At 37.3% G+C, this 20,598-nt stretch overlaps 2 protein-coding genes across 2 annotated transcripts in view; both read left to right on the top strand.

Moving 5' to 3' along the window:
- Window positions 1-4,472: 4,472 nt before the first annotated feature.
- Window positions 4,473-20,598, top strand: part of LOC139775480 (uncharacterized) — a 78,815-nt gene continuing 62,689 nt past the window's right edge. Inside the window, exon 1 of the mRNA XM_071711509.1 lies at window positions 4,473-6,409. Within this exon, the coding sequence (XP_071567610.1) occupies window positions 5,092-6,409 (1,318 nt within the window). The 5' untranslated portion in view covers window positions 4,473-5,091. The remainder of the gene's footprint in view (window positions 6,410-20,598) is intronic.
- Window positions 9,114-10,550, top strand: LOC139775494 (uncharacterized). The gene has a single exon (XM_071711523.1). It carries the CDS (start codon window positions 9,114-9,116, stop codon window positions 10,548-10,550), a length of 1,437 nt encoding a protein of 478 aa, XP_071567624.1.

Raw genomic sequence — 20,598 nt, 5'->3', positions numbered from 1 at the left:
AGCAAATCCACGTAATATGGATATATAAATGTTTCTTTTTCTTTGGACAGACCAATGAAATTTGTTCACGTTTTGTGTTTATTAGCGAATGCTTTAAATTTGAAAGATATAATTTGACAATGTATGAAACACAGAAAGTCTTGATTTATCTCAAAGTTAATATTATCTTTAAAGTTCAATGTACAGAAATAATCTAAACACTTCTTTACCATTCATATTGTCCCCTTCGAAATGAAACAGGTCACTTGGAAAATGTACAGAACCAGTGATCCAAAACAAGAATAACAGAGACATTTCGCGAGCGTTGTACTTAAAGTGATTACGGTCGAGAAATCGGAAACACGCAAAAAAGACAAAAGTAAGCTTGACGCTTTTCAGACTTGATAAGTAAAAAATCATATTGCAACCGGGCACGATAATTGGAAAACGTATAAAATGACGAGGAGCAAGCTTCACGCTTTTCAGTCTTGATGCTTAGAAATTATTGCAGCTCGGGCACAATAATTGGAAAGCGTTTAAAATGACAAAGGCAAGTTTGATGAGCCTTCGAGATTGATGCTTGAGCTTGTAATGGTCGGGCGCAATAATTGGAAACCATGTAAAACGACGAAAGCAAAGCTGATAGCTTTCAAGGCAAAAGACTCGGAGCGCTTCGAAATATTCAAACCGTCTTTAAACAGCTAGAGCTGCTTTTCGCGCCGCGGCGCCGCGCCGCGCCGCGCCGTGGCCTCAACCGTCTGACACGTTTATCAAATGAGACGAAACGAATACTACGAACGCGCTATTTACGCGAAGGAAAGCATAGGAAAGGTAAGAGTCTCTTGAGTTAACGAGTACGTACAAGGAGCGAACGACTTTATAAAGCACCGCATCCATCATGCTCGGTACGGTGTGAACGACAGTTTCAATCTCGCTAAAGTGGCGGTTTGGTGGTCATCCATTAGCGTTCAAGATCTCGTTCTATACGCGGGTCAAATGCCTCGCGTCTCAAACGGCCCCGAGGAAATTTCTATCGCTATATCTATCGTTATCGGCTGATTAGAATCGAATCGTCCGATGCAGAACGGCGTTATATGCGCGACCGCCGATATAGTCGAGTATATTTTTCACCAGATAAAATCATAGATGACGGAGACGGCTCCTGTGCGCGCGAGCATTCGAGACGGAAGATAAATTCCGTGGTGGCGCGGCGGAAGCAAACAAAGGTACGATCGTTCGAGATGCGACCGCGATTCTCTCCGATAAGTTTTATACGACTCGTATCGAGCGCGGCGCGAGTGCGCGATCAAGGTCGTAACTAGATTTAATAGATCATAAGGAAGCCGTCGTATATCCGCATTCTCTGAAACTTGTTACAAGGCACGAAGGTAAAAGCGGAATCCCATTTCTGCCCGAGAGAGAAAGAGAGATAAGTCAGTTCGCGGAACGCTGAAATTATTCTCAGGTATTCACGGTGTGCCGAGCATCCTTCGCTTCGCCAATTCTTCAAATGTCACTGCGACTTCAAAATGCAATAACCAAACTCGCGAAACTTCCAGAGAGACATGACGATCGTAAGACGGAGAAAAGTTTTCCTCTTCAAGTATATCGATCAGCCGGGGCGGAGCTGAGCATTTAGGACAGGTTGCGAGCAAGCACCGAGACACACGCATCAAGATCGTTCCAGTTACATACAATAATGTCTCGTACAAGCGAGACAGATCGACCTGATAACATATCGCTAAAATGGAGGGAAACCCGCCAGTCGCTACACTCGCAAACTTGCTATTACACCACGGAGATCCTGTTCGCGATTTTTCGCCTAATTCAAGATTAGCCTCGTCACGCCGGTCGTCAATTTGAATATAAATCTGTCTAATCTTCTGTACTCACTATGCTCTCTTATCGACCGCACTTAGGATTTTTACACATCCATTTTTGTTAGCATAATAATGATTCGAGGAAATCCTGCTTCTAGCCTCTAGAATTTTAGCATTTTAGCATTTTTAATTCATAAAGATTTTCGTTTTACATAGTTTTTACGGAAAAATGAAACTTTAATAAGCCGTGGCGTGCTTTTTGCAAGATAAAAAAACGTTTTAATAAATATATTTGGCCACATAGCTATATATTCAAACCAATTGTATAAGTAGCTACTCTATATTCATGGTTAGATCCAATTGCATCATACAAACTTTACGATCGGTACAACATGTTGCGAAAGCGCAACGTTGGATATAAATGAGTTAACACTCCCGCGGCGTGCACAATTTCGGGAATTAAAATTTTAGCTGAGGCGCTTCCAATCCATCATAAATCTCATTATATCCTTCAGCTCCGTGCACGTTAGCGCACGTATCTCTTTACTGATTTATATCCGCGGCGTTTGAGTTACGTTTTTTTCCAAGCTGACAAAGTAATCTCGCTAAGTCACGCCTGAAGGGGTCCATTGAGCGTCTCGCGCGAGGCACGTTAATTCGACCGCGCAGAATATTTTCGCGACGAGCCACGACGACGAGGAGCCAGCCCGTGCTCCACTTAACAAAGTATCCACGAGAGGACGTCCGTCTGACAACACGTGATAAAATTCGCGCCGGTGTCACATTCACCGTTCGCTCGAGGCTAAGCCCGATCCCAAATTAATGCGACGATAAATCACGCGAACTTTAAGAGAGGCTCTGCGCGCGCTTAAAGAAGCTGCATGCGCTCATCGCCCGCTTAAATTTATCGGCGCACTACCGTGCATCCCTGTCCATCTCTTTCGCATCGCACCAACGATGACAACGACGACGACGACGACGACGACGACGATGTCACGGTGACGACGAAAGCTTTATCTTTCCTTCCCACAAACTTCCGCATGAAATTCACATATATCATCGGTAATAATATCTCCGCCAGTCGCGCGCACCTGCTTTCCCGACCGCGACACTCCTCGCTCGAACAACTTAGACGCCAACTTGAGCGCAGTTATTCCCGAGAATAAGAGAAATCGTATAGTATTACCGACGCGCGCGGTCGAACAAACATGCATAATCGTCGACCTAGTCGATGACATCGCCGCGGGTAATCTCCCGAGCGAACAAATTTTTACGACTCTCTTTTCCTTTCCCACTTCGAACGAATTCAATCATTCTTCGCCAGAAATCGGTTCCTCTCCGATGTCTATTTTTGCCTCTGCATTACGCCACCCAATTTTCCCCGTTGAAGAATTCAACATTCGTCCCGATATCGCCCTGAGTTGTATCTCATTGTTTAGAAGGAGCTTTTCTCGGATCGTTGCGAACGACTGATCGCACGTGTCATAAAGGTAGGTCAGTTCCTGCACGATGAGGGGTAAATGGAAAGCATAATAGCATTACAGAGACGGCTCTGGAAACAAGCTTGAATTCTCCGAGACTACAGTTTCCCTGCCGGGAGACAAATTGGAGCGTTCAACGACCAAAAGAACGTGTAATACGGGTTTCTTTGGAGATAATGAGATTTAAAACATTATGAAGCGCTGAATTCATATAAAGAAGAGAGAAAAGAATTTACGGTTATAACGGTATTACTTATAAATTATTCATAACGGTATTACTTATAAATGTGTAATTTTTTCAAATTTATCAATAAATACTAGTGTCTAACTGTAATTATAAGAAATTATAAAAAATAGTTAAACACTTGTATAATTAGCTAGTTAATATTTTACTTCTACTCCTCTTCAGTTATTTGCTGCACCATCATTCACGTAAGTATGTGTATAGAGGTATACGAGTGTCCGCAGTATGATGAGCTCAGGTTCGTGGGTACACTAAACCCAAATGACTGTGCGGATCAGTCACCTCTGCGGTTATATTTATAGCAATACTTTACGGGATTATGTAACAGGCGTGTATTTGAAACTTACGAAGCATACAAAACGCTTTCACGCCTCAAATTTACACGAAATCATATCTGTTAAATCCGCTCAACTAAAGTTTAAGATATGCTCAATCTTTTTATTGAAAAAATAGCTTTAACATAAAACTCAAAACAAAAAATACAAAAAGATAAAAGCACGTTTTGACCTACTTTTATTTTTAATATATTTACTTGACACATTTTTTTTTAAACTCTTTATATATGAGTTTCAGATTCTTGTTATTTCTTTGTTACAATTTTATCCTGTACGTGAAAAGCTTAAAAAAAAATCTCCAGTCATTAACGAAGCTTAGCTTAAAATACAGCTCAGCAGCTTGATCAAGGCCTAAATCTAACAAGAAGTGTTCTAAATTATGCGCGCGACGTAAACTTCTCGAGAACCAGAGGCATATGAGCACGCGACACGAGCGCTCACATTGTAGCACAAAAAAGCTGGAAAACGCAGCTTTCGCGATTCGTCGTCGGGTATCTGCAAGCATGCGCCTGCCATCCGCTAAAGTGAGAGGGAGAGAGAAAGAGAACATAGAGAGAGGGTTGATCGCGAGTAAGCAGCACGTGCGTAACAGTCATCCTGGCGCATTCGCCAGGACCGCTTGCACCTCGGAAGTTATCTTTCCATCATCGGATGTTACAGATCATTATCTCGCGCAAAAGAAAAAAAACATTTGCAGTCACATCCGCTCGCCACATCCGTGGAACCCTTAAAATCAGCGGTTATTAATGCTCCGTCACATTTTTCGTCGCAAATATCGAATCTTTTTTTTAAATTCAAACTCTTAAAATAAAACTTGAAAATTATTCGCGATGGTAGAAAGATTTCGAAGGAATTGACATCGCAAATTTTACTTTGATTTATTTCAAACGCATTCTCCAGTGGAAATATATAGAGTGAACGTCGTAAACGTCGGTGACACGTATAAAATATGCACAGTTACCACGAAGAGTACACGTATGCGCGTGCTCTGCGCGTATACTGCATCAAGAATACGACTCACTTGCAAATGATATTTAAGTACTTCCGGCAGATTCTACTATCGACTGTAATACCTACTATTTCCGCACGAATACAAAACGTCGACATGGCAAGGCGGATTGCCAAACCCTTATCATCGAGGACCAGAGTTATCTATCCGCTAAAGGATACGGGAAATAATTTTACTCAACAATGTGCTCGTTCGAGTGGACCGTAGAAATTCCTAGCGTAGCATGACGACACACAGACGGAATAAAATGAGGCACAGCAGTTCTTGGCCCGATCGAGCGCCACAGAAAGTGAAGGTGCGCGTCGATCCTTTATCTCGTGCCTTTACCATCATCCCAACGAGCCGCGAAACGATATATCGATTGGAACAAACTGCACCGCGATCTAATTGCCTGGAAGAAGTCATCCTCTTAGATCGATGTGCCCCAGGAGGAGTCGCGTCCGTGATGATAAAACGAAGATTAATCGACGGAAGGCCGTCTATAAATAAGAAACCCGCGAATTTCTCGGAGAATTCATCCGACGTGAATAATGAGACGAAGAGTGTAAAGAATACCGGCCGATATTTCATACCGCGTAGTCTTTCTTTAATCGAGACAACTACAACTCATCAAAACTCGGTCATCGTGTTAGAGGAGAACATCGTCCGAGATCGATCAAGATGTAAGTCAGACTCGCCCGTAAAGATTAATGACGCAAAGACACGAGATATGAAAAGAGACTCCATCTTAAGAACCACATCGGATACGGATTTTTCAAAGTTGCTTTCGAAAAATTTACACGTCGATGAAGAGCTCAAAGATACAAGCGCGCAACTGAAAAAGAAATCATTCGCGGAAACGAACGCCTTTGATGTCATAGTAAACATAGCGAATGAGAGACAGCATACAGTCAGCATCGCGCAGACAAATAATTCACAAACGGGAGAAACGGATGAGGTGAGGGAAAAATATCAAACTACCGTTTCGCCCACGTCTTCCGCGAGACACGCATCATCGCCGCCGCACATCAAGGTGGTGGACTACGACGATTACGTGACGTCCGTGTCATTCTCGAAGAACGATCTTCATGCCTGTCCAAAATGCACGTCCGAGGGTGTTCTTCGCTCGCAGATCGATCCCTTTCGTTTCCCCTCGCAGAGCAAGAAAAACGACGATCCGGCGATGGCGAACGCACGCGGTGTTCGACGCGATAATCTGACCGGACGCGAAAAAACGGAAGCGCGCTCTGAGAAGAATCAAAGCAAAAATATTTGGATTGGGAACCGCCTAATCGGAGAGGCAAGAAACGTGGATAAGGATGGCAAAAAATTGGAGCAACAAGGAAGAAACAACGATTTGTCGCCGATGCGACCGGCAACGGACTTCAGAAAGGAGGCTACTTTGAGGCGACATTATTATCCCGAGGGAGGTTGGGGATACGTCATTGTCACGTGTTCGGTACTAGTGCATTTCATCGGAGTAGGTCTGCAACTTGCCGCGCCCGGATGCTGGCACATCACGGCTGAATTGAAATTTCGACATCCCCCGCTGCATAGTGCAGGTAAGAGGTCATTTGATATTCTTAATGCATCGAAAATTAACTCTATAAACGTTCAAAACTTGCAATAGGTAGTATTTCACATACAATATAACAAATAAATGCAAGTCTCGATAAGTTCGATTAATTAGCTCTCTGTTTTGGCGATATGTGTATCACATCAGTATTCCAGCGTTAATCATTAGTGGCCATCAACAACGTCCTAATTATGAAATATAAATGCAAATTTAACGCAGATGTATTTATGAAAATTTTGGTCGCTCATAATATTCTCGGATAAATTTCAAATAAATCAGAATTTTCCGAATTTAAGTAAACCGTAGTTATGACGGTTTCTTGAAAGAATGTTTTATTTTTTTTTATTACACATTTTTGGTTAAAATAATGTGACACCTTTCGTCCTTTTCTATACTTTACTTGTACGTGATATTAGCATTTTTCGCACGTTTCCTCGTGAACTAATAGCGCACTATTTATCACCATAGGAGGTAAATCTCGGGGATAATAGGATCCTAATTCTGACCTGGATATGTCTCCTTACGGATCGTATTTTGATCACGTTTTATGTAACCATACATACACTCAACCCCTCTCAAACGTGGTCGTGTCATAAATTATATTCCTGCGATACCCAAAAGTACTGTGGACACATACACTCATACACACACATACACACACACAGTGCAAACCAAAGAGACGAAAGCTCGAAAAATCCAGATTTTCGATCATTGTGCGATCCTCAGATTCTATCTATCATATTTGTCATTTATGTTTCATATAAGATTTAATAAAAATGTATACATATACAAAATTATTAAAATAAAAGATTATTTCAAATGTATCTTGTATATAGTAATAAATAGTAATAATAACAATAATAATAGTAATAAAAGATTATGCATTTGCTCAAAAATCTATAAGTTTCTAATCTTTTAAATTTTGTATTTGGAGTTTCTAATGAATTTCATGTTCTGTGATATCTTATGCGTTGATAAAATGATATAAAAAATTGTATATATGTCATTATTAATTAATAGCTATAGTTAATTTGTACATACATTTTTTTAATTGTTCAAAATTTTTAGCGCATATTTTTTATGAATTGAATATTTTTACAAAATAACGACAGAATATCTTCATTAAACATTACCAGATATCTTTCTTTACATAATATTAAATAATAATATTAAAAATTATTTATCAGGGATTCTTAAGATAAAATGTAGGTTATACTCGATAGTTTATATAACTTGGCAAAACTTTAACATATAACAATAAAATACTTGTGAAAGTTTTACCTCAAACGAAATCTGCTATTAAGTTACATTAAAAGGAAATATAATGCTTACTATTTCTAAAGAAACTCAGCAACTGTAGTCGAAGTTGGGATCAAAGTTATACCCGACTTTGCACCTCTGACATACATTGATTTTCTTGTCGCGTTTTCTAGGGACCAAGTTCCTGTATAGATTGACCGCAATTTATTTACTTTGTCATGTTCGAAATGCAGTTTTTACAATCTCTTCAGTATCTTTTGATTCTGAAAAAGTAAAAGTATTTCTTTCGATGTTACTTTTCATCAATACTACACGGAAAGAAACTGATGTATTAACAACATTAGCTAACGACAGTGTAATTGAAAATAATCTTATTCATTGAATAACAATATTAATAAAACAAATAACATTTTATTAAAACAAGAGCGTATTTGTTTCACTAATACTATTATTGAATTAACAACAAAGTTATTTCCAATTAGACTGCTGTTAATACGAAGTATAGAAAATAAGAGTACCGAATAAATCGAAACAAATAAATATTTTAATATCAATAATAAATAAAAACTTATAATTCTATGATGAAAGTAAAAAAAAAGTACAAAACAAATCAAATTTCTGTCAACTGAGATCACAATTCCTCAATTAATAATAAAAAATTCAGTAAGCTTCTCCAGCAGTAGCAACTTTCTCCCATATTTCCCAGCATCATCACTTATTCCGAAAAGGTAGAGACACTTTTCATCCGGCCCGTACTATTTTCGGGATTAATGCATACGAGAGTATCTACCAGTATCTACTGTGTAGCAACGTAAAATGTACGTGCGAGAAAAATCAGGACAACGAATCGACAGTCGAAACGCGTCGTGCGGCTCACGTTCAGCCTAATGCGTGCAAAGCATCGCTGATGCATCCACGAAACATCGCTGGATCTCACGCATTGGGGACAGTTCTCGTTTGAAATCCACCGATGTTGTTGGTATAACATAATACTGAGTTTAATTTTGTACCAGGTGTATTCTTTCACGATAAATCCAATTACAAAGGTGAAAACTAACGAATAAATAACAAAAGTGTGGGACTGTTACGTTGAAAAAGTGTTTTACATTCCTAGTGTGTATTTGTGCCATTGTTGCCACGCTGCACGATATCCGTAAATCGACATCTACTAAATTTTACTCTGGAAACAGATAAAAGCACGAGATAAACGTACTACGAACACCTATCTTTTATAGAAGAACTACTTAAATATACGATAAGGATCGCATTGTTCGTGACTCATTTAAATATCGCAACAAGTAACGCGACGGCGCGTGACGTAACATAACTTGGTCTCGAACATCGTTTCTCAGCACGAAAATTCAGCAGCTTAGACATTCGCCTCGATTGTGCTAGTTTAAAAGAGAAACGAGTTTGAAACGAACCACGAAATGGACGAAAGAGCTAACTCGGCGCGGGCACTACGTGAGGAACCCGCATATCGCAAACGTCGCCGCTCTTACAGCGCGGCTATGAGCGAGGAGAATTCGCTCGACGAAGATGACGGCGACGAAGAGCCGGAGGAAGAGGAATCCTATCCCCATCGTGACGGTGCAGCGCGGACGCGTTGCTGCCGGCAGCAACGCGAATGCACCGCGCGGAAAATATCCGGCGTGGAATCCGAGACCCGCTCGTCGACCGAGAGTCTCGTTTCGAAACGGGCGTCGACGAGAGAGTCTTCCGGCGACATCGCGAAATCATGGAGCGAGATCGAGCTGCCCGAGTTGCTCTTGGCGCATCCGGAGATCCTATCGCGTATGATGCGGTGCCATTGCTTCCTGCCGCAATTCACCGCGTGCCAATGTCGGTGTCGGTGCGCACAGTGTCAGTACCAGCGCCGGAAGATCTCGTCCACGTCCTCGTGCTTCGCCAGGGATTCCGTTCAAGGTGTTGGCGCGAAACGGAAGGACTCCGGTAACTCCGTGTCGACCTGCCAGAGCTTTCTGCCGCCGTCCTCCGGTAGAAACTCGGCCGGCAGCCTCTACCATGGCTGCGTCGACATCGGGGACAACGGGGCGACGATTCAGCGCCGGCACTCGATCGCCGCCGCCGCCGGTCCGATACCCCATCGTCGGTACTCGGATCAAACGTACTCGTTGCGCGGCTGCAAGATCGGCCGCGCAGATAATCGCAGACTCTCCGAGCAGCCGCTCGTCGATGATGCAATCGGAAACTGCGAAAGCACCACCGGTGCCGCGAACGCCGCGGAACCAATCATCGCCAGCAATACCCGTCCGCGAACATTTCCGAAGGCGATAGCCCGCGCGACACAATCGATCACCCCGCTTTATCCCGAGAATTCGGCGTCTGTCGACATTAAAGATTCGAAAAATAGCGAATCCCGAATTGCTAACGAATCGAACGGTGACGCACGTCTCGTTGCCAGCGGGAAAAGTGCGAGCGCCAAAGCCGCTTTAACCGGTCGTAAAAATAGCGCCATTCCGATTACGTCGAAGATGATGAGGAGGCGATTCTCCGAGCAACTAATTCTCGAGGGAGGCCTCGGCAGCGTCGGCGAATCTGAGAATCTATTCGATCAGCTCGTGGAGAACGTGGAGGAGGCAGAGGAATCTTTCACCGTGATAAACGCTCGAAAAAAAATCACGCTCAATAAGCATTACTACCCGGAAGGCGGTTGGGGATATGTTATTATCATAATAACGATTCTCGTGCACCTAATCTCTCACGGGCTGCAACTGGCGTCCGGCTTGCTGATGAGCCCGGCGATGGCGCGATTCGAGCAGACGGTTGAAAACTCAGGTACGATCTACGGAGCATTATCGACCGGCCTGATAATCAATCTTCGCACTAATATATATATTTCATAGTTTGATGAGACATGTGTTAATCATAACGATAAGCGAACTTATAAAAAGAACATGTACAATTTGTGAAAATCGCGTTTCCATGCTTTGATTGCACATTCATCATTAAATGTTCCTTTCATCATACATTAATTACAAACGCGATTGACACGTTAAAAATAATCAGAATCAAACTGTCACATTTTATACAATTAGCGTCAAAAATGTATTATAAGAATTTAGGTCATAAATGACGCGTGACGATGCGTATAAGAAATGATTAATTCCTATCGCGCGTGCACTCTCGAACCACAAGAAAAAAATTAATAACGACTCTGCTTGAAAGATTACTTTCGAAAGATATATCTTGAGAAATTTACTCGACGTTCGTAATCAAAAATAATATGGTAAGACAGGAGCATCTTGATATATATCTCATTCCGCGTCATAATTAAGCAAATCCAATCAAAGCCAACGTGCCTTTGACGTGCGCGCGAAATCAGGCGAACTGACCTCTTCCCCACAGAAACTGATCGATCACAGTCGAGTGAGTAATCGAAACGCGGTGAACATATATTACGTCACGTTACGGTACTCGTTAATATGCAAATGTACGCCACCCACGATTAATGACCGGCCGAAGACACGTTATTCGTACTCCGGCAAAACTTCACGAAACTTTCAGCGAATAGTGAGAATACTAGACTTGCAGAAAGGATGCCAAGATGTGCAGCGTGTAAATCGATTCGACACACCTGCAACAACTGTCGTCCAAACGGTGAATTGCGCTAAAGCCTAGAGCAGCGGCGAACAAATTTGCCTGTATCTTACGATCTGCAATCTAGAGCACGCGTCTTATACATGTATGTAAAGTGCTATACGCGACACGTATGTAAACTCCGTCCGTTAGTTACGTCGCCGATTAGATTAGCGCTAACACTGATCCAAATGTCTATTACATATTAAACAATATTACTAAAATAGATGTAAGATCATGAATATGACAAAATTATTTAATATCATAATTTTAGCAATAGATGGATATTTATAACTGCTTCTTGTTTAAAATGCATACATGATACGTGACGTTGCAATTATAAATTAATACAAATTATTTATTTCAATTGGAGAATCTTATAAATATTATTTTTGCACTCATAACTTCTCTCTTTGCAACTTACGTTTGTATCATATTTTCGATGTTTTATTTATTTATAAAAAACTACTACTGTTTTAAGTCCTTACTATTAATTAACTTAACAATATTTGTTTTTTATAAAAGAAACTTATATACCACAAGATAACGCATTAGTTATTTTAAATTTTAATTTAAAAATATTTTAATATCATCCGTAAAATCAAGTAGATTTGCGATGTATAATAACAGAGGAGGTGTATCCATATTTATGACACGATTTCGTAATGTACCGAAAGTCGTCATAAATGCATAAATTATAATTAATCAGAAACTATTTGTCGACGGGAACATTGAATCACACGGAAATTTGAAGTATATAATGGAAAATGGAACGAGGTAACAACTCACCAGCGAGTATTTAATCGGATGGTAAATTATTCGAAAACACTTCACCGAGATGAACATTTATCGAAAAGAAAATTCACAAAGAAAAGAAAATTACTCAACGGAAAACTTTTTTGAATTATTACACGAAAGATTTGATATCGCTTGACCTGCGATTTGGTTGATTTGATTTGGCTTGACCGTGTCCAATCATAACTAGGTTAATATTCTTTTCAATGAATTTTGGATTCGATAGAATCTCCGTTCCACCATTTCCGTTTCAATAAATTTCCCATTCGAATTCTTGCTTTCCCGATCGATTTTTATTTAGGTCAATTTATCTTTAACCAATTTTTAATTCAATAAATTATTGATATTCACTTTTGCATCACGAATGAAATATATTTTCAATAAATTTTCTCGATAACTCGCCCGATAACTCTTGTTATTTCGCTGAATTGCGTTCCTCGAATTCTGTGTATACCAAGTATTATATAGCATGAGTAATTTTGCAAGTATAAAAACGACAAATATTTTCCTAACTACAAGACCTACTATGAGAACGGACAAGTTTAGTTGCGCGTAAAAACTTATTATAAGATCCTGAGAAAATTACTACATACATGCTATACCTACATCATGCTTGATAAATGCTTAATTGACTGTAACAAATCTAATGCCGTTAAATAAATCGTAACGAATTGATCTTGGCTTCCCGGCAACACAAACTTTTAATCGTCACGTAAGCATGGTTATTTACGTTTGAATGGAAATTGCAAAAAAATATATAATTTTGAAACTAAATTATTATTAAAGTATACGTATGTGCACAATTAATATATACATAATGCTCGTGTGTATGTAATATCTAATAATATCATTTCATGTGAATTTCTTTTAAATATAGTATAAATACATTAATCGACAAAATATTAAAAATTTGCGCACGGCGATATTTATTTTATAATAAATAGATATATAAAATCAGAAAGTATATGTTCTGTATTATATCCGTATTATATCATGTAATATGTGTCATATATTGAAAAAAGACAAGATCGCTTGATATTCTATCGACCATACATTTTCTGAAGCAGATAATGCAACCCTCTTGCCTATAGACCGTTTTATCAGCTTATACTAACTTACCGACAACTCAGATCCCACGTACGTTTACCGAGAGTTGATCTTTTTGCGAAATTCTATTTCAAACAATAATGGTATTATATATTTACAAAAAAGTGAATCACCATAAATTATACCATGACCTAATCTCGTTTTGAATAAAACAAGTTTATTCATATGCACGTAAAACTAATAAAGCAAACTAACTAAAGCTATTCTGTAGTTATCCTGTGGGTTACCACATCTCTAACTGAGCAAATTACATTCTCTCGACAATAATGTACGATATTCTATCCATATTATGAGTTACGCGCAAATAACTTTTATTTTAAATTTATAATAATGTTAGTAAATATTTATCTTCGTGTCTTCATAAACATATTCACACGGCTGATATTGTAGATATTAAAATTATTATAAATATAAGAACTACTAAAGCAGTCAAAATAACTGATTTGTATTTTTTTTTTAAACAGAATAATAAATTTCTTTCGCCAGTATATAGAATAACAATTAAAGTAATTTAAATCGACCGTGACTGGCAATATTATAACGTCTTTTCCGATATGAACATAGAAAAACTGATTAAAGTAATTTAAATCGACCGTGACTGGCAATATATATATGGCAATATATGTACATTGGGCGGCAGTGTGGTCTAGTGGTAGAGCGCCAGACTCGTAATCTGAGGAACCAGGTTCGAGTCCACTAGAGCCATGTAAACATATGGAATGTTTTTCCGAAGCTGCGCCCCTCCGTGCAAGATAGGCTCTTGTGCGGAGAAAAACTGGGCTCCGTCTTTCGGAAAGAGACGTTAAGCCGTCAAAGGGTTAAAGTGAGAGGAGAGAAAGGGTAGTAGTGTCAAAAAATTATCCATCTACAAGTTCCCATCATGACGATGAGAACTTGTAGATGGATAATTTTTTTCTACCAGCTACAGCAGGTTGTTGTACAAACGTTGCATTATAAGATCTAGTTTCCCTACCAGGTTCGCTTATCTGATGGCGTTCAACCAGATGACTTTTTAAGTAACTAGAAAACATAACGTAAAAAGTTTTTAAAATTTAGAATCATAAAAAATCGTGAATAAAAAAAAACAGTTTTTCTATGTTCATATCGGAAAAGACGTTATATATTGCCAGTCACGGTCGATTTAAATTACTTTAATTGTTTTTTTTTTTAAATTACTCAAATTTATAACGGTGCATTTTCTAAGATTTTCCATGACTTTTGTTGCAATATGTAAATGGAAAAATTGATCAAATTACTTTACTTAATAGCAAATAGCAAAAATTAAATAGCATACTTAAATAGCAAAAATTATTCATCGATAGTTCAAATGTTAAATCATATCTAGTTACTATCGATGAAAGCAACTTAACAAAATCTAATATTATCGCTATAAAAATCGCCAAGAGTAGGTATAAACAGTTAATAATCTAGTGTGATTTTTCACTTTTACGACAACCACTAGCCAGTCATTAAATTTTATTGTCTCTCGTCAAGTGTCATAAAGAATCGTTGTCAGTCAACGCTTCATCAAATACGTCCTTTTATATTCGCGATAAACTTTCAACTACCGTTCTAGATAAGGATACTTTTGTTTTATTCAAGCTTGATTTGTGTTCATAGAATTTAACGACATCATGTTGGGAAAGACATCGTGTATTCAATCCCAATACAAGGAGTATTTGTTTAATGTATTAAATAAATTTGTTAAAATATCTAGCTAAGAATGAAATACTTTCTATTTGTCTTTAATTTATCTTTGAGAAATGCGTATAAAAAAATTTTGCTTTCTTAGACTAATTTATATAATATTTAATCCCAAAAAAAAACAAATAAATACAGATCACAAATTTGATGTAAAAAATATTTTAAAAAGGAAAAACAAAACATAACTAAATCAAATAATTACAAATTATTAATTCTGCAAGTAATAAATAAAATAAAAAATAATAATTTACTCATTCTATGATTGCTCCGTCGTCACCTGATACCTCCCAGGCCTTCTCTATCTCATCCCAAATTCTTTGCACTCATATAACACAACATTCACGAAAACACGGTTAATTATGATCACGTGTTTTAATCTTCTTAATAAAAATCTCACGATACTTTGCTATTGTACATTGCGATAGAATCTTATCAAAACATGATTATGAAAATAATGCGACAAAAATACAAAATTCTGTGATTCACTCGATGTCTGAGCTTACAATTAGTTACAATTATAATAATTAAAATTGTAATGTTATAAAATAATCGACCCGTCTCTTTTATATTTCGTTTAAGTATATAATTTTCGAAATATTCACTAACGATTTTTTTATTATAAACGACTATTCTAATACTGAAACAGTGTATTTAATAAAGCTGGATTAATAACTAATTAAGACGATCGTCCGGAAATGTACAATAAAAAATCGATACTACATAAGTAATATATTTCAAAATATTTCTGATCCAACAATTTTTTTTATTCCACGCTCTTTCAATCTTTCAAAAATAATGGACAATTACGTTTAAACCATTAAAAAAAAATAAAGTTTGATGAAAAATACATTCGAATCTAACAGCTGTATTAAAACCTTTATTTATCGCCCGTACAAATATCGCGATAAAACAATACTTTTTCATTTACATCTCCTATCAAATCTGAAAGAAAATGAAAATAAATAAATTGAATGAAATATTGGCTTCGATACAAATTGATGGTAAACGGTTATGAATTGCGGGAATTAATTGATCATGCTCAGCTATTAACTGACAATGAGCTAATAATTTGTAGGAAATAATCGCTTTTCGATGGAACGCGGTAACACAGGAAATACAAGTATCTCGCATTGCTAGCTGCCGACTTGAATCTCACGAAAGACAATACAGCGCCCTGCAGTCTGACATATGTACCACAACAAACGCCAAGAACATATATGCCAGACAGTTTGGCTTCTACGAAATATTTAACGAAACCTTTAATAAAATATTATTAAATAATTGTACGACGGAATATTCCGTTCAATATACATATTTGAAATATATTTCGATAAATGAGTTACTGCACATGCGATTCGTTTTGTGAATTTGTTAGCGTCGGTTAAAATAACAATTAATTCCACTTAATTGAAAAATCTCTTTAAAGAGAAAATATTGTTATTTAAACACTAATTAACAATATTTAAAAATTTACTTTTAAATCTTTTAATAACAATTTGAATGATAGATTTAATTATTCCATTTAATAAGAATTATTAAATGAATTGTTTAAAGAATAAAATTTATTCTCGTTTTAATAAAACATCTATTTATATAAATTACTTTATAATTATTGTTATTTTTTTTTAATTTATATCCAAAAGTTACATTTAAATATAAAGCACTTTATGAGTGCAAAACTATGCACCTAAGAATTATCCACTTATTTTGAAAGCATGCGTTATGCGCGTTATAATTTCTCAGCGATAGAATCAACAACTGCCAATTATTAGCAAATAGTTTCAAATTTTAGTATGACTTTAATTATCTTATGCATAATAATCATCATATGCATATGATGCTTGCGCTTTTGTATAAACTCTTAATAGAAATACTCTTGAGAGTCATATAGATAGCTGCAAAATTTTTTGGACGGATTATCGCGCGTGGTCGTTGATAAATTACTAACGCAAATAGTTAAAAAGAATTTAATAGATCATTTCGAATACACGAATGGCAAAAATAAATTCCTGATAGAAAAGATAGAAAGAGTATATATAGAAATACTCCGCATGACATCTGTCAAGGCTTAAATTTATCACGTTTAACGATGCCTGACTCGAATGTGTTTCTTTTCGACGTGCAACAAAAAGAAATTACGAGAATAAGTGAGCAGCTTGTTGCGAGTGTGACTAATGATGGTCTAAGAGACACGGCCGTCGAACAAATCGATACGCGTCGCCTCACTCTGCCGAATCGCGCGAGCGAGCAGTGACAAATGCGTCTCATCCGTTGTGAATGTAAAGTACTTCAGATTAGCAGATAACCGTAGTTTGCTGTCTGCAATCACACCCATATTTGCATTTTTTAATTATTTTGCTTACCAGACATGCCGGAAATGAGAAACCACGGTAAAATCTAAAATAATAATGGGATATATGTATATATTATGATATAGTAGTAAACACATATAAAATTTATACGTGAAAATTTATACATGTACATGTAAATGTATGCAGTGGAAATTGCATAATGTTACTGTGTTTCATGCCGTGTCAGAAGTCTCGTTATTTTCATGAAATAAATACTCGCGATAAATCGCGATATATTTTTAGAAATTAATCTACGTTTCGCATGCTATATCTCCCTTTTCATTGATCTAATTATTACTTAATCAACCAATATTCGCGCATATTGCGACACGCAAGATGCATCTAAATGCGTAATGAAATGGCAAATAAATCGTAGTCACTTGACGTGCATTAGCGCAATGATTAATTCATCATCAAGTTATTGAATTACTAATTGCTGTAATACACATCCCAACGGTGGACACTTGCATAATTATGCAGCACATAATTATCTGAGTCGCGCTACGAGGAGACACGAGATCTCGAGTAACATATCCAAAAGACTTCATAGACAGCGCACATCGGTAACAATCATAAAACCGGATATGCTTGTATCGAGATGATATACTATGCACGAGAGCGTGCAACTAGAGACTGGAAAGCTGTAAATTAAAAATTATAACAACGCGAGATAAAGATACGCAAATAATGCGATTATAAGAAGCAACGAGCGTAAAAAAGTAAATATCTAAAGTTATAATGCACCATCCAGTAGCTACGAGAAGACAAAGGATATCCGAGGAAACAATTGTTATCAACTGTCATGTTGACAACATATTACACTCTTATATTGAAAATGTTATAAGGAATGAAGTAAATGCGAAGACAAATTAAAATAACACATTGAAAGATCTTACAAATGCACCCGATTACAATTTCATTTCGTTTAAAATTAGAGATAACTTTGTTGAATTGATTAATCAATCAAGATTGATAACAGCGTAAATAGTTCAGAAATATAATTATTCTATTTCAAAATGGATTATTATAATATTATTTTATCTCATAAATAGAGATAATAATATGTGAATGTAATACTAATATAACAGGTATTATTGTAAATTGTATAAATCTGTGTGCAAGAAAGTAGCAAGGATTAATTGTTGTCAGATAATCCAAGCAAATTTTATCGAAGCGTGTCTATCAAAAATTATATTCAAGAATTATACCCTAAAAAACAGTTGGAGCTATAAGTTTCAGGGAAAAATTATATATAAAAAATATGTTTAAATTACAGGATTATTTTCCACGACTGCCGCGTGGCAATTTGCGACCATCACTCGCTTATGAATGCGCAGCTACAAAATTCAACGAGTCAGACGAACGCATCGCTCGCGAATCGCGTGCATAAATGTGTGCAGACATCCTGTCGCTTGCACACGCCGCGCCGCGCCGCGCCGCGCCGTCGTAAACTTGAATATCTCGCGAATCGGCGAAGACAGAAGAAGGACGCAGCCTTGCGCCATTGATTCATTCTAGCGCGAATGCACGCGTCTTTTTCTCAAATGCGGGCGTCTCCCGCCTTCTCGTTCTCATAAAACTTTATTGAAACTAGTGTTTCTCTCGTACGCACGGAAGTTTATAGTTCGCGAATATGCCGGCCGTACGGCGGCAAATGAAATGGAATCGGCGAGGTCGGTTAATGACATCCGAAAGCATGTCCGCGATGACGTCGCGTCGCCACGAACTCTCAGTCGACCGCGCCTGCCGAATCCAGTTTTACTTTCATTCGGTGAAAGTGGTACCCCCCTGGCCGGATCTCCGCGCTCCCAACGAGTTTATCAGACGCGTGCACTTTTTCCCTGTTCCTTTCTTCTTCCTCCACCATCGCAACGTAGTGTATTCGAGTAATAAACATTCCTCTCTCGATACCCTCCCGGAACAATATCGTCTCTTTTTACAGTTGCGACACTGGCGCTGCAGCAATTTCTACAACATAATTTTTTACGGACCTCCCGAAAGCGTAATATTTATACGTTATACGTGGTATTTAATACTAATTACTCATTTACTGACATTAATTGCCTTATATATGACAGATTTTATATACCTACAAAACTTGGTTTAAATAACGATTATGTAATTTAATTGAAATTTTAATAGTTTCAAGATGTACACAAAATAAACTTTTTATCATTTAGAAATTAATGCTTAGATCTTAATCATTAAAAAATTAAATTCTCTTATTTAGAGCAAAAATAAATCGTAATTAATTCTTGTAACACAACAAAATTATTAATCCATATATAAAATATTATATCCAACAATGTCAGAAATATCAAACACCTCTAACTTGTAACTGATTACGTCTAAATATAACTCATATTTATATTTTATCTTTTTTGATAATTCAACATCGAAAAAAATCCATCAAAATGCAAGATCAAATCAACGCTAATGTAATATCTGTATAAATCGCATCGCAATTATGAGTATAGATTCCACATTTATTGGAACGCCTGGCCTGACGCAACGAAAAACATCTGGAATGTTTCCTGCCTTTTCCATCGATGTAATTGGAACCGCGTACATCGAGACAGAAAAAGCAGAACGATTTAAGCTTTAAGCTATGCAAACCGGCAATTTCGCGATATGTAAACGTACGTATATGCAAGACCAGTACTATTGTTCCTCGACACGAGCGCGGCATTTAATCTCGGTCTCATTTGATTTTAGATGAAAGAACCCTACCGACAAATTCTTCCGAGGAAAACTCCATTTCATTCAACTTCTCTACACTTGTCCACAGTGTCCACACACACATGCATGCTGACGACACTCGCAGTTCTTACACGTATTTCCATTGAAACTTGGAAAAAAGATTTGCCACAGATCAAAGTTCTCACGAATGCGAAACTTTCTTCTTCAGACTTGATGAATAATCGAAAAACTCCGCTTTTCGAAAACGGTCCTTTGACAATATTGGCCAATAGACAAAAAATTGACAACAGTGATTATAGAATCTTAGGTCTAATTACTAATAATTTTGCTCTAATTACAACTTATCTATAGTTACAGTTTTATTGTTATATTTTTAATTTCGTAATGATATTTTCAAGAGAAATTTTAAAAAATGTTAGAATATCTTTTTATAAAAAAGAGAATATCTATTGATTTAAAAATTGCGAAAATGATTTTATTTTCCAAAAACGATTAATCGTTTTTGAACGCAAAACGCAAAATTATATGGATCTAGCTTGTGAAATGATACTGGACAGAACATACCTATTTGTATCTTTGCGAAACTCACGCAGGACTTTCTTTATGTCAGTTTTTGTAAATTGCATCCACGAGGCAGCACTCACATCGCTCTCGTAGT

Source organism: Temnothorax nylanderi, unplaced genomic scaffold (genome assembly GCF_030848795.1).
Source record: "Temnothorax nylanderi isolate EJ_2023f unplaced genomic scaffold, tnyl_v1.0 TNYL_tig0099_pilon, whole genome shotgun sequence".
In the NCBI taxonomy this organism is placed as follows: Eukaryota; Metazoa; Arthropoda; class Insecta; order Hymenoptera; family Formicidae; genus Temnothorax; species Temnothorax nylanderi.
Note: the sequence above shows the minus strand (reverse complement) of the source record. Positions and strands in the feature narration are given on the sequence as shown.

Bases quoted from the DNA above. Each gene is read 5' to 3' on its own strand.
- LOC139775494 (XM_071711523.1), top strand. From the start codon at position 9,114: ATGGACGAAAGAGCTAACTCGGCGCGGGCACTACGTGAGGAACCCGCA.